The 14,391-nt window shown below is 42.0% G+C and overlaps 1 protein-coding gene across 3 annotated transcripts in view; it reads right to left on the reverse strand.

The window, feature by feature from the left end:
* LOC110489191 (annexin A6) overlaps positions 1-8,887 on the reverse strand; it is a 34,461-nt gene extending 25,574 nt beyond the window's left edge. For all 3 annotated transcript variants that reach the window (XR_005035992.1, XM_036943459.1, XM_036943458.1), the window contains exons 1-6: positions 8,519-8,887; positions 6,914-6,958; positions 4,778-4,862; positions 2,950-3,044; positions 1,610-1,723; positions 1,338-1,428 (exon numbers count right to left, since the gene is read on the reverse strand). Coding sequence is in view for 2 of the 3 variants with exons in the window: in XM_036943459.1 (XP_036799354.1) it covers positions 1,338-1,428; positions 1,610-1,723; positions 2,950-3,044; positions 4,778-4,862; positions 6,914-6,922 (394 nt within the window). In the remaining variant the exon portion in view is untranslated. The remainder of the gene's footprint in view (positions 1-1,337; positions 1,429-1,609; positions 1,724-2,949; positions 3,045-4,777; positions 4,863-6,913; positions 6,959-8,518) is intronic.
* Positions 8,888-14,391: the final 5,504 nt, after the last annotated feature.

A 14,391-nucleotide genomic window follows, 5' to 3' on the forward strand; every position in this document is an offset into this window, starting at 1 on the left:
TCATTTTCTGGAATTTTCAATGCTGTCTAAAGGCACAGTCAACTTATTGTATGTAAACTTCTGACCCACTGGAATTGTGATACAGTGAATTAGAAGTGAAATAATCTGTCTGTAAACAATTGTTGGAAAAATGACTTGTGTCACACACAAAGTAGATGTCCTAAACGACTTGCCAAAACTATAGTTTGTTAACAAGAAATTAGTTTAGTGGTTGAAAAACGAGGTTTAATGAATCCAACCTAAGTGTATGTAAACTTCCAACGTCAACTGTATATCTTACCATCTAATGGTGGGTAGGAAATATATCTTACCATCTATTCTAATGGGAAGAAGAAATATATCTTACCATCTATTCTAATGGGAGGAAGAAATATATCTTACTATCTAATGGGAGGAAGAAATATATCTTACCATCTATTCTAATGGGAGGAAGAAATATATCTTACCATCTATTCTAATGGGAGGAAGAAATATATCTTACCATCTATTCTAATGGGAGGAAGAAGTATATCTTACCATCTATTCTAATGGGAGGAAGAAATATATCTTACCATCTATTCTAATGGGAGGAAGAAATATATCTTACCATCTATTCTAATGGGAGGAAGAAATATATCTTACCATCTATTCTAATGGGAGGAAGAAATATATCTTACCATCTATTCTAATGGGAGGAATAAATATATCTTACTATCTAATGGGAGGGAGGAAATATATCTTACCATCTAATGGGAGGGAGGAAATATATCTTACCATCTAATGGGAGGTAGGAAATATATCTTACCATCTATTCTAATGGCAGGTAGGAAATATATCTTACCATCTATTCTAATGGCAGGTAGGAAATATATCTTACCATCTATTCTAATGGGAGGAAGAAATATATCTTACCATCTATTCTAATCGGAGGTAGGAAATATATCTTACCATCTATTCTAATGGCAGGTAGGAAATATATCTTACCATCTATTCTAATGGGAGGAAGAAATATATCTTACCATCTATTCTAATGGGAGGTAGGAAATATATCTTACCATCTATTCTAATGGGAGGAAGAAATATATCTTACCATCTATTCTAATGGGAGGGAGGAAATATATCTTACCATCTAATGGGAGGAAGAAGTATATCTTACCATCTATTCTAATGGCAGGTAGGAAATATATCTTACCATCTATTCTAATGGGAGGAAGAAATATATCTTACCATCTATTCTAATGGGAGGAAGAAATATATCTTACCATCTATTCTAATGGGAGGTAGGAAATATATCTTACCATCTAATGGGAGGAAGAAGTATATCTTACCATCTAATGGGAAGAATAAATATATCTTACCATCCTTGTATGCCTCCACCAGGTTGTGTATCTGTTGGTTGTTCCTGGAGGCCAAGACTTCAATCAGGCACTTCTCATCTGTTCCTGCCCCCTTAGAAATAAAGCATTTCATTAAATACAGAATGGCACAAGTTACTAACTGGACTGTGTAACAGTTATTTCGTATGTGGTGTCTGATGTGGGTATTCTCAATTCTTATAATTTTCCTATTTCTTTTACTTCCTAAATATAATAATTTGATGGCATCATGGGTCTCTACTACAGAATCTCACTTTGATGGCATCATGGATCTCTTTGGCGTCATGGTAGGCCTGGGGTCTCATCAGACTGACGATGAGGCGTTCAAACTTCCCCGTCAGCTCATACTTCAGGTCGTCTATCAGGTTCTGGGGAAGAGAGACATGTCTGTTATGAAGTTACCCTCTCGTGTTGTGTGCACACTGAATTGTGAGTAGCAAATGGACTGGAAAAAACTTACCTCAAAGAATTCAACATAATTGGTAAGAGACACATGTCTGTTATGAAGTTATCCTGTGAGAATGTGCAGAAGGCTCAGTAAACCATATTGAGTGAGTTCAACAATGGTTCTGTTTGAGGTGAACCTGTTACTTAGTAACAATTTCAGATGATGATGAACAATTTGGATGAACATTCCAAAATGTTTATAGTTTAAACATTAAACAGCTAATTTTTGTAAGTATAAACTGTGGCGGTTTAAGGGACAATAATCAATCTTTAAATGACTTTGCTATTCCTACTAGATGTAATAGAAAGCCTACAGGGTTACATTATTATTTGTAGTGGCAGTTTAGAACCCGAAACGGACACCGACGTTCGCTGCACACTACATTCTCAGACTGTTAGCTAACGTTAGCACGACACAAATGTTAGCTAACGTTAGCACAAAACAAATGTTAGCTAACGTTAGCACGACACAAATGTTAGCTAACGTTAGCACAAAACAAATGTTAGCTAACGTTAGCACAAAACAAATGTTAGCTAACGTTAGCACAAAACAAATGTTAGCGAACGTTAGCACGACACAAATGTTAGCTAACGTTAGCACAAAACAAATGTTAGCTAACGTTAGCACAAAACAAATGTTAGCTAACGTTAGCACAAAACAAATGTTAGCGAACGTTAGCACAAAACAAATGTTAGCTTAACGTCCTGAATTTAACTAAGAATGTATTGTACCTTCTAACAAACGGGCACGCTGAATTGTGTAATATGTGGTAAAGATTTATTTTACAGCGTGGTTTTAGCTGGTACTTACTTACCTGATCCAGTATTGACCGGGTATTCACTACAGATCATAGAGTGGGTCACAGTAACAACGGATACTCAAAGCATTCAACACCAAATTATACATAGTGATGTTTATATAAACACAAAAAAAAAACCCACTGACTGTAATTTCTATGCAATCCAGGTCCAGCTCTGGAAAGGTACAGAAACGTGATGATAGACGTGATGTTGGATGTTTTGATGTGATGTTAGATGTTATGATGTGATGTTAGATGTTATCATATGATGTTGGATGTTATGATGTGATGTTAGATGTTATGATGTGATGTTGGATGTTGGATGTTATGATGTGATTTTCCTGTACCTTCCCATAGCTAGACTTGTACGCCTGTACAATCTCCTGTCTCTGAGCATTGCTTCTGCCAGTGACCAAATCCAAGATGGCCTCCTTGTCGCTGCCTGTAGAGAACAGAGGAAGATCATCAGTAACATCATCAGCAATATTTGACCTTCGAACTTTCTAAGTCAGGGCTGCCCAAACCCTGTTCCTGGAAAGCTACACCATTGTTGGATTCTATTCTGTTTCTATGAGCTACCTTCCTGTACATTATTGGTCCAGCCCCAGTTGTAACTAATCTGATGCTTATCAACCAGCTAATTGTTAGAATTAGGTGTGCTAGATTAGGATTAGTGTGAAAACCTACAGGAGGGTAGCTCTCTAGGAACAGGGTTAGTGTGAAAACCTACAGGAGGGTAGCTCTCTAGGAACACGGTTGGAGTTAAAACCTACAGGATGGTATCTCTACAGGAACAGGGTTGGAGTTAAAACCTAAAGGATGATAAGTCTCCAGGAACAGGGTTGGAGTTAAAACCTACAGGACGGTATCTCTCCAGGAACATGGTTGGAGTTAAAACCTACAGGAGGGTAGTTGTCTAGGAACAGGGTTGGAGTTAAAACCTACAGGAGGGTAGCTGTCCAGGAACAGGGTTGGAGTTAAAACCTACAGGAGGGTAGCTCTTCAGGAACAGGGTTGGAGTTAAAACCTACAGGAACAGGGTTGGAGTTAAAACCTACAGGAGGGTAGCTCTTCAGGAACAGGGTTAGAGTTAAAACCTACAGGATGGTGTCTCTCCAGGAACAGGGTTAGAGTTAAAACCTACAGGATGGTATCTCTCTAGGAACAGGGTTAGAGTTAAAACCTACAGGAGGGTAGCTGTCCAGGAACAGGGTGAGAGTTAAAACCTACAGGATGGTGTCTCTCCAGGAACAGGGTTTGAGTTAAAACCTACAGGATGGTAGCTCTCTAGGAACAGGGTTAGAGTTAAAACCTACAGTAGGGTAGCTCTCCAGGAACAGGGTTAGTGTGCACACCTACAGGATGGTAGCTCTCTAGGAACAGGGTTAGCGTTAAAACCTACAGGATGGTAGCTCTCTAGGAACAGGGTTAGAGTTAAAACCTACAGGATGGTAGCTCTCCAGGAACAGGGTTGGAGTTCAAACCTACAGGATGGTAGCTCTCTAGGAACAGGGTTAGAGTTCAAACCTACAGGATGGTAGCTCTCTAGGAACAGGGTTGGAGTTCAAACCTACAGAAGGGTAGCTCTCCAGGAACAGGGTTAGTGTGCACACCTACAGGATGGTAGCTCTCTAGGAACAGGGTTAGAGTTAAAACCTACAGGATGGTAGCTCTCTAGGAACAGGGTTGGAGTTAAAACCTACAGGATGGTAGCTCTCTAGGAACAGGGTTGGAGTTCAAACCTACAGAAGGGTAGCTCTCCAGGAACAGGGTTAGTGTGCACACCTACAGGATGGTAGCTCTCTAGGAACAGGGTTAGAGTTAAAACCTACAGGATGGTAGCTCTCTAGGAACAGGGTTAGAGTTAAAACCTACAGGATGGTAGCTCTCTAGGAACAGGGTTGGAGTTCAAACCTACAGAAGGGTAGCTCTCCAGGAACACGGTTGGAGTTCAAACCTACAGAAGGGTAGCTCTCCAGGAACAGGGTTGGACATCCCTGTTCCAAGCAGTTGTGAATACTGGTGTTGGAGTTGTGTATCTCTAGCCTGGTTAATAAACTAGACAAAACTGAAGTAAACTGAAACAAAGGTGTGCAGTGTTCTGTTTGTTTTTTTACCAGGCTAGTGTCCCCCTGCCCTACAGTGGACACGAAGTGTAGCTACATTGTTACTCACCGATGCCTTTCATGGCATTGTAGAGAGTCTCAGCATCTGCGCTGGCATCGAAGTCTGGAGCATCGGTTACTGTGCCTCGGAACCCCTGTAAGAACATTCATTACCTTTTACCAACCTCATTCACGACAATGGCCCGGGGCACAGTTTCAGTTGTTAGGGGCACAGTTTCAGTTGTTAGGGGCACAGTTTCAGTTGTTAGGGGCACAGTTTCAGTTGTTAGAGGCACAGTTTCAGTTGTTAGGGGCACAGTTTCAGTTGTTAGGGGCACAGTTTCAGTTGTTAGGGGCACAGTTTCAGTTGTTTCAGTCAGTTGTTAAAGAACACATTCTTATTCACAACAATCAGTTTCATAGGAGGGGGAAAAGGGTTGATTGAGCCAACTGGATGCTGGGTATGACTAGTTGGGCACAGAAGAATGAACGAGGGGCCAGGAATTACTCTGGGCCTATCCCAAGGTTAATTAAAGTCACAGGGGAGTGGGGGGCCGTGTAAGGGGCCATGGGTGTGTGTGTGGGCTGTGTAGGAGAATGTTACGGCCTTTGAGGGGCTGTGTGGGTGTGCAGGGGGCAGGAAGGAATGTGTGGGTGTACAGGGGGCAGGAAGTGGCTGTGCGGGTGTATAGGGGGCAGGAAGTAGCTGTGCGGGTGTACAGGAGGCATGAAGTTGATTTGTGGGTGTGCAGGGGGCATGAAGGAATGTGTGGGTGTACAGGGGGCAGGAATTGGCTGTGTAGGTGTACATGGGGCAGGAAGGGGCTGTGGCTGCAGTGCCCTGAGCAGAGGGCTGACAGACAGACAGACAGACAGACAGCTGACACCGGTCTGTCCCCCTGCCTACAGCTGCACCCTCCAGAACAGCAGTGTGTGTAGGAGGGAGGAACAGGGAGTCAGGTTACACACACACACAGCCCTGCTCACTCTGCAGGGGTCTGACACGGCTTCAGAGAAGCCGACCTCCAATCAACACAGAAACAATAAAACACAATGCAGCCGCCAGGGCTGCAGTTCAATCAAACATGTAGTGTGTAAAATACCCGTGTTCATTTATTTCTTTATCCTGTATGTGAGACACATATCCGTTCAGCTGCTGTTTCTGTGGAGATTCTTTCTGCTGCATTGAGGCACACAGCCAACGTTTCCTACCCAGAAATCCAGCCAGCCAGACAGCCAAGGAGGCCACTGCACATGCTCAAGATGTGGCCTTACTACAGCTCTACCATAGAGACTATCACTCCCCAAGACAGCCGGGAGGTCCCACCCACATAGCGACAGGACCAAAACAATGGGCCCATAGCAACGGTCCTTTCAGCAAACAGACTGTTCAGGCAGCAAATAACTAGTGGAACATAGATAATCACATTATCTTCAGATGATACAAGTGACTTACCAGAGCTATTCGTTTTGGTTGATAAAGCTTACACTACAGCAGTGCTTGGCTGCTCGTTACATTCATCCAGATACTGCACTATCCTTGGCACCAGTCCGTCTGTGCTATGGCCAACTTGTGGTTGGGTGTTTTGGCATGGTAATGCAGCTAGGGTGGTGGAGTGCAGAGGTCATGAACAGTGGTATGAATCAAACCCACTACTCTGGTGTAGCTGGTACCATGCTCCAACCCTCAGATCCAGCAGAACCAAAAAGGACATGGTTTTGATATTAGATAGTCTAGCAGGGCCATCCTTAGACATGGTTTTGATACTAGATAGTCTAGCAGGGCCATCCTTAGACATGGTTTTGATATTAGATCGTCTAGCAGGGCCATTCTTGCAAATCTCCTCTTGTTGACTGGACTTAAGTGAGCGGAACCTGGGTGTCCGAGGCTAGGTATAATAAGATAGAGAAGTAAGTGCTGTCATATGCCTTCTGGAGCTCTCTCTGTGTGTCTGTCAATATCATGTCCAGGTTGCCAGAGGGAAGAGGGACACATTATACTAGCCTGCTGCCATTACAATAAACAGACGCCCCAGGGCTGATGACTGCTGCTAGCGAATGAATGATTCTCATCTGACACCTCCTTTGTCTTTGCATCATTATCATACAGTCATTATGGAACAGGATACGTTTATCCTTATAGCTATACTGTAGCTACACATAGCACTGAGAGAATGGCAGACACAGGATTATGACATCGACTTACCATTCCCATATTTGGTCTTTTAAGGATATGCAGGAAACAATCGACCTGCAAGACAAGATATGTGAAGCAGAAACGAGAACAGAGAAATGTGGTGACATGATGTTTAAGATGGTATCAATATCAACCAATCAAATGTATTTATAGAGCCCTTTATACAACCGTCAGTTGTCACAAAGTCCTTGAGACAAACGATATACAGAAACTGAGCGCAAGCCATGCAAGCACAGTGGCCATGAAAAACTCCTTAGAAAGAGGAGGAACCCGGCTCCTAGGCGTAGACAGTCCTCTTCTGGCTGTGCCATCTTATCGATCCTAATTGTCAATGTGAATATGATATGATAGTGAACAGCATGTGTGGCTGGATGAACAAAGAGATGCTATTGGACCATAGGCTAATGAAAATATACTTGATATGTCATTGAAGGGTGATGGTCAGGTTTCTGCTCTTTCAGCACAACACCATCCACAGAACCTGCACCAGAGAAGACTGCATTGGAAAGTCAAAATACTGTTTGATAATAAATGTCACTAGTGGGCTTGCCACAGATTCCTATAGGATTATGCAGGGAGAAGACATGAGGGGGACCAAGGAGGCCATTTTGAATTGGATTACTTGTAGGGTTGTTGGCTTATGGCCTAGTGGTTAAAGCATAGCCACGTTTTCCACAGGAAACATGTTGGCTGCTCTTCCCCTGCGGTTCAGTATGGCTACAGTGTTCCCTTTCAGAGTGGTACCATAGGCCTTAGCATCTGGTGAGGTAGAGAAAAGGACATTTAATAAAGAAACATCTACTTTTACAAAGGTAGGGTTAGGTCAAACTTGTTCTCACATTCTTGTTGGAACTGTTTTGTATCATCTCAATTTAGAACTAAAACCCACATGGTCTATGACGATGGATTCTACAGTAGATGAAAAAACTAGTTTGGTTTATAAATTTGTTTCCAAATGAGATGTAAGTCATTTAGATTCTCAGTAACAATATATTTCACGGGAGAAACACTCAGTGAGGACAAGCTGTCCTCTGGCATAAGCACACAGTATTGCAGTCAATTGTAGAATTTCAGACAGTTTCTCCATTAGTGAGAATATGTTTCTAATAAGCCCACGGCAGTGTTTAGTCTGCTAAAATATCCATCAAGCACGGTTCGATCCAATCATCTGCTATATCCACAGATCATGTCCACGACCACACCCCATCTCTCAGTCTCCCACCCCAAAATGATACAACTTTTTATTCATAAAGCATAACTTTTTTGTTTGTTTGAATTCTGTTTAAAACACACAATTTTGAATTATACTGTTTACACAATGGACATCAATGATAAACATGACTCATGTCTTCGCTCAATCCATTACCTTTACATTTACAACATCCTTTTCTCTATGTTGTTCTTAAAACTTTAGATTCTTGGTTTGTAAAAATGGAACTGTCTGTCTGTCTATTATTCTCATATCATGGACTTGGGCTGGGCTAATAATACCCTGAACAAACCGTTATAGCTCCGTTATTGTCTTCACATGACTTGCGCCAACATTATCTTAGTCTATATTGTTGAGCATTTGACCCTATAGAAAATTCACTACAAAGCAAAACCCAAACTCACCTCTTTTACCGAACTAATACGATCCAAATCAACCCCGCTGCAGTCCTGACCTCCTCTATCCCGTTTTTATCGGTTGCGTTTAGCCCGGTGTTGAAACGGCCAGCTGTCTAATTCCCTGTCCTCGAGCTCACGTAATAACTGCGGTGCTCACGGGCGGTGCGTCAAAAGAGTTCCCCCTTTCTAACAGGGAGCCCGTTAACGCAGGATAAAAACGGTGTTATGATAAACAAACAAATATGTAAACAACCTATTCACACGTGCTGTGTGGTTTTCTGTACGCTCCGTATACACACTAAGCACAGACAGTCTTTAGATGTCTTTTTTTGGTCTTGTCAATTCAGAGAAGGGTAGAATTGCAGCCTGAATATCGGGGCGTTCCTGCATGTGGGCAGTGATTGGGAGTCCCATAGGGCGGTGCACAATTGGCACAGCGTCGTCTGGGTTAGGGGAGGGTTTGGCCAGGGTAGGCCATCATTGTAAATAAGAATTTGTTCTTAACTGACTTGCCTAGTTAAATAAAGGTTTTTTAAAAATAAGGTAAAACCCACCGAAGAAGGGGCAGGGGTGACAACGATAGCTAGCTAGCCGTACACCAGGAGACAGTGTCCCCGCCAGGCACACAGCACAGTACACAGCAGGAGAGACAACATGTACTATGTTTGTCCCGCCTGTCGGGCACTGTTTTCACGAAGTTCTGTTAATGATGGTGAGGCCCGGTGTTCGTCAGGCGAGAGCGAAGGACACTGCCTACCGGTGTCAGGAACCAATGGGGTGCTTGAGTGGGAACCAATGGGATGCTCGAGTGGGGGTGTTCCTGCAGATGCAGGAATGATCACATGCAGGAACTCACTGATTTCCGGGCTGCAGTCACTATTGTCTGGTCTAGCCATTTTTTGGAGGTCTTTTTTTGGTGTGGTCCGGCCTTCATCTCAACGTCAATGGCCTTAATTTGGCCCAAACATAGACGTGTATGTTTGGTTCATATATGGTCCAGTCCGGACCGCATCCACAGGCGTTCGGTCCGTACCGGCCTATATTTGGCCCAAGTATTGATGTCTATAATTGGTTCAAATTTGTTTTGGTACTGTACTGTACTCTACTGAATTAAACTGTACTGTACTGTACTCTACTGAATTCAACTGTACTCTACTGAATTAAACTGTACTCTACTGAATTAAACTGTACTCAACTGAATTAAACTGTACTGTACTGTACTGAATTAAACTGTACTGTACTGTACTCTACTGAATTAAACTATACTGTACTGTACTCTACTGAATTAAACTATACTGTACTGTACTCTACTGAATTAAACTATACTGTACTGTACTCTACTGAATTAAACTATACCGTACTGTACTCTACTGAATTAAACTGTACTCTACTGAATTAAACTGTACTCAACTGAATTAAACTGTACTGTACTGTACTCTACTGAATTAAACTGTACTGTACTCTATTGAATTAAACTTTACTGTACTGAATTAAACTGTACTCTATTGAATTAAACTTTACTGTACTGAATTAAACTGTACTGTACTGTACTCTACTGAATTAAACTGTACTGTACTGTACTCTACTGAATTAAACTCTGTTATTTACCGGACTGTACTGCACTGAACTACACCATACTGTACTGTGCTGTTCAAACTTGTAAAACATAACCTAGACGTTCATGATTCATTCAGATTTTTTCTGTTCCGGACAACCAAATGTGTACTTGTTTGGGGGCGGAGCTCATTAGAATAATACCCAGCATGCCCTGCCAGTGTTTGGTTTTACATTTACATTTGGGTCATTCAGCAGACAATCTTATCCAGAGCGACTTACCGACAGTGCGTTCGAGTAAGGTAGATAAACGACAACATATCACAGTCATAGCAAAGAAAAAATATGAATGTAACTGTTTTACCGAGAATGTTACTGGAGTTGAAGTGGTCTAGTGGTATATTTTGTGATTCAAATCAAATCAAATCAAATATTATTTGTCACATACACATGGTTAGCAGATGTTAATGCGAGTGTAGCGAAATGCTTGTGTTTCTAGTTCCGACAATGCAGTAATAACCAACAAGTAATTTAACCTAACAATTCCAAAACTACTACCTTATACACACAAGTATAAAGGGATAAAGAATATGTACATAAAGATATATGAATGAGTGATGGTACAGAACGGCATAGGCAAGATGCAGTAGATGGTATCGAGTACAGTGTATACATATGAGATGAGTAATGTAGGGTATGTAAACAAAGTGGCATAGTTTAAAGTGGCTAGTGATACATGTATTACATAAAGATGCAGTAGATGATATAGAGTACAGTATATACTACTTTGTACATTATTGTCTCCAGATTTAAAGCTTTGGAAAAAGCTAACATACGTGCATTTGAGAGATGGGGGCAATGATACATATTATATGACAGAACCCTGCAGTTGACTCCTCTTTGCTATTTGAAATGGATTCAACAAAATGATAATTGTGATATAATGCTTCCTTCATTGAGAATGTACTGTTTGTGCAGTTGAAATTTGGCCATAGAATACATAACCAAAAAATATGTATTTTCATTGTCTGTAAATTACATAGTTTCAACTTTTATTCATAAACCTTAAAATTAAGCTGATTTCAGCTATGTTTACTATGCTACGTCTACCTCTGAGTCCAGGTTGCATGCAGAGGAGCCACCACCACCAGAGTGAATACTCCCCTTTTTTTATGTTACAATCATGTTACGATATGAGGGGAGCCAGTATTGAAACAAAGATACAACATGCAGGGCCTTCTGTACAACCATATCAGATGTAGTATTCCACTGTTATAACAGTTTGAACCTTAGTGAGAGAGAGAGAGAGAGACTGGTGTGTGTGAGATGTGAGGCCTGCCGGTTTGTGACTACGACGGAGAAGAGCATGCCCTGTGAACGATTGTGACTGGGCTATTTCTGTCTCTGCTGGCCATAGAGAGAGCCATTCCGGTAAGACGGTGCGGAATGCAAGGCTAGATTGGAGAGAGGGGGGTAAGAGAGTGAGAGAGAAGGAGGTGGGAGGAGAGATAGAGAACGAGGGGGAGAAAGAGTGAGAGAGAGCGATAGAGAAAGAGAGGGGGGAGAGAGAGAGAGCGAGTGAGAGGGGGGGGGGAGAGCAAGAGAGAGGGGGAAGGGGCACAGAGATCAGAACTTGGGGGAACACGAGAGAGGGGAGCACGAGAGAGAGACGCAGAGAGAGAGAGAGAGAGAAAAAGGGGGAAGAGTGTGAGAGAGAACCAGAGAGGGGGAAGAGGCAGAGAGATCAGAACTTGGGGGAACAAGAGAGAGGGGAGCACGAGAGAGAGAGAGAGAGAGAGAGAGAGAGAGAGAGAGAGAGAGGGGGGGGGTAGAGGGGGAGGGCCAGAGAGATCAGAATTTGGGGTAACGAGAGAGAGGGGAGCACGAGCGATAGAGAGGCAGAGAGATGGAGAGAGGGGGAGGGAATCTTTGTTAACCCCGAAGTAAAATCTTGTGTAATTTGGTCAGCCGCGTGTTCGTTCTCTGTTAGAAAGTGAGAGTTCCAGCAAAAAGTCTCCACCTTTGCCAAAGGAAACTCTCCTACTCCTTTCTATCAATTATTATTCACGCGTGCTGCGTTCACGTGCTATTGGAGTTATCGGAAGCTCCTAGTTTTCAGTGGGAAATTCCACTTGGACGACCCTCCAAGTCGGATTCACAAGTGGGAAACTCTGAAAAAATTGAATTACCCGAGTTGCAGACTTTTTACCTTTTAATTTTTACCTTTTCAACCAAAAGATGACAACAAATTTGGTTTTGACAATTACAAAATGATCAATATGGAGAATGTAGCTACTTAGACCTTATGTCAATGTTACGCAAGCTAGCTAACTTTATTATTAGCAATGTTAGCAAGCTAGCTAACTTTATTATTAGCAATGTTAGCAAGCTAGCTAACTTTATTATTAGCAATGTTAGCAAGCTAGCTAACTTTATTATTAGCAATGTTAGCAAGCTAGCTAAAATCTTATTGGTTGAGCAATTGTTTCCGACTTCAAAGGCACATAAACAGAATCATGTCAGACTTACCACTTCCCACCTCCTAGTTTCCCATTTCCCACGAGCCCATGAAGCCACCATAAGCACCGTCTTTGCCCAATCATCATACATCCAAATAACCAGTGATGAAAAACCCCACAAAATTAGCTAATGTTGCTTGTTATCCAGTCCCCCCAGGATTTCGCTGGGATTATTTGGGATATTTTCTGAGCAAAAATTGTTGATTTTTCTGGGAAAATTTGGACATTTTGCATGACAATATGTGATGATTTTGTCCAATTTGTTGCGAAAATGTGCTGAAGAGGGAAAAAGTTTGTTGACGTGACACATTATGCAGTAAATGTGTGATGATTGGTTGAAATTGCGAGCTCTCGTTTTTTTACTGCGGTGACGGGTCGGTTTTATGCAATCATATTGCAACGATTTTACTGTTACATGCAGAAATAGTGAGGTGATAGGTCAAATTTAAGAAGCCCTCTCATAATATTTGGCGATCGTGGAATCCTTGAAGGACTGGTTGTCCTTCCCATTCAGTCCCAGCAGAGTCTTCATCTACACGCATAATCTGCCCGTGGGTGTATGGGAATGAGAAAGTGAGAGGGAGAGTAAGAAAGAAATATAGACAACACTCATAGCTGGATCATGACTGTACTTAAATCACTTCCATAAATACTTATCACTACTTCTCCCCTGTTACTCAGAGCTTCCCGGAAGTCACCTGGCTTTCCTGCTCATGCACTTTACAGTACAAACAGAATAGACCGTTTTTGGAGATTAAAATGTTCCCAATCCCCGGCAAAGTATGATGGCATTTTGAGACTTTTTTAGAAGATGAGTTCATCTGCCACTGTATGCTGTCTTTGATACCTTTCAATCACATCCCAGGGAAAGATAAGTATGTTTTTTCCCTAGATTACTGTCCTACTGTCATAGTTTTACAACAAAATGGAGCTGTCTACAATAACGAGTGCGCTGAGTCGTGAAGCAAGTTCAGGGAGTGAATGCAACATGTAAAGTGTTGGTCCCATGTTTCATGAGCTGAAATAAAAGATCCCAGAAATGTTCTGTACGCACACGTGTTTACATTTAGTGAATGTTAGTGAGCATTTCTCCTTCGGCAAGATAATCCATCCACCTGACAGGTGTGGCATATCAAGAAGCAGATTAAACAGCATGACCATTACACAGGTGCACCTTGTGTTGGGGACAATAAAAGGCCACCCTAAAATGTGCAGTTTTGTCACACAACACAATACCACAGATGTCTCAAGTTTTTAGGGAGCGTGCAACTGGCATGGCGACTGCAGGAAAGTCCACCAGAACTGTTGACAAAGAATGTAATGTTCATTTATCTACCATAAGCCCCCTCCAATGTCATTTTAGAGAATTTGACATTATTTCCAACTTGCCTCACAACTACAGACCATGTGTAACTACTCCACCCAGGAACTCCACATCCGGCTTCTTTACCTGCGGGATCGTCTGAGACCAGCCACCCGGACAGCTGATGAACCTGAGGAGTATCTCTGTCTGTAATAAAGCCCTGTACCAAAATCATTCTATTTGGCAGAGCCTGGCTCCCAAGTTTGTGGGCCTATGCCATCCCAGGCCCACTCATGGCTGCACCCCTGCACACTCATGAAATCCATAGATTACGGCCTAATACATTTATTTAGGTTGACTGATTTCCAAATATGAACTGTAACTCAGTAAAATCGTTGAAATTGTTGCATGTTGCGTTTATATTTTTGTTCAGTATCTCTGATATTGCTCGTTCTGATATTTCTTAATTTCTTACTTTTTAATAACTGTTATTGGTTACTATA

Source organism: Oncorhynchus mykiss, chromosome 14 (assembly GCF_013265735.2).
Source record: "Oncorhynchus mykiss isolate Arlee chromosome 14, USDA_OmykA_1.1, whole genome shotgun sequence".
Taxonomy (NCBI): Eukaryota; Metazoa; Chordata; class Actinopteri; order Salmoniformes; family Salmonidae; genus Oncorhynchus; species Oncorhynchus mykiss.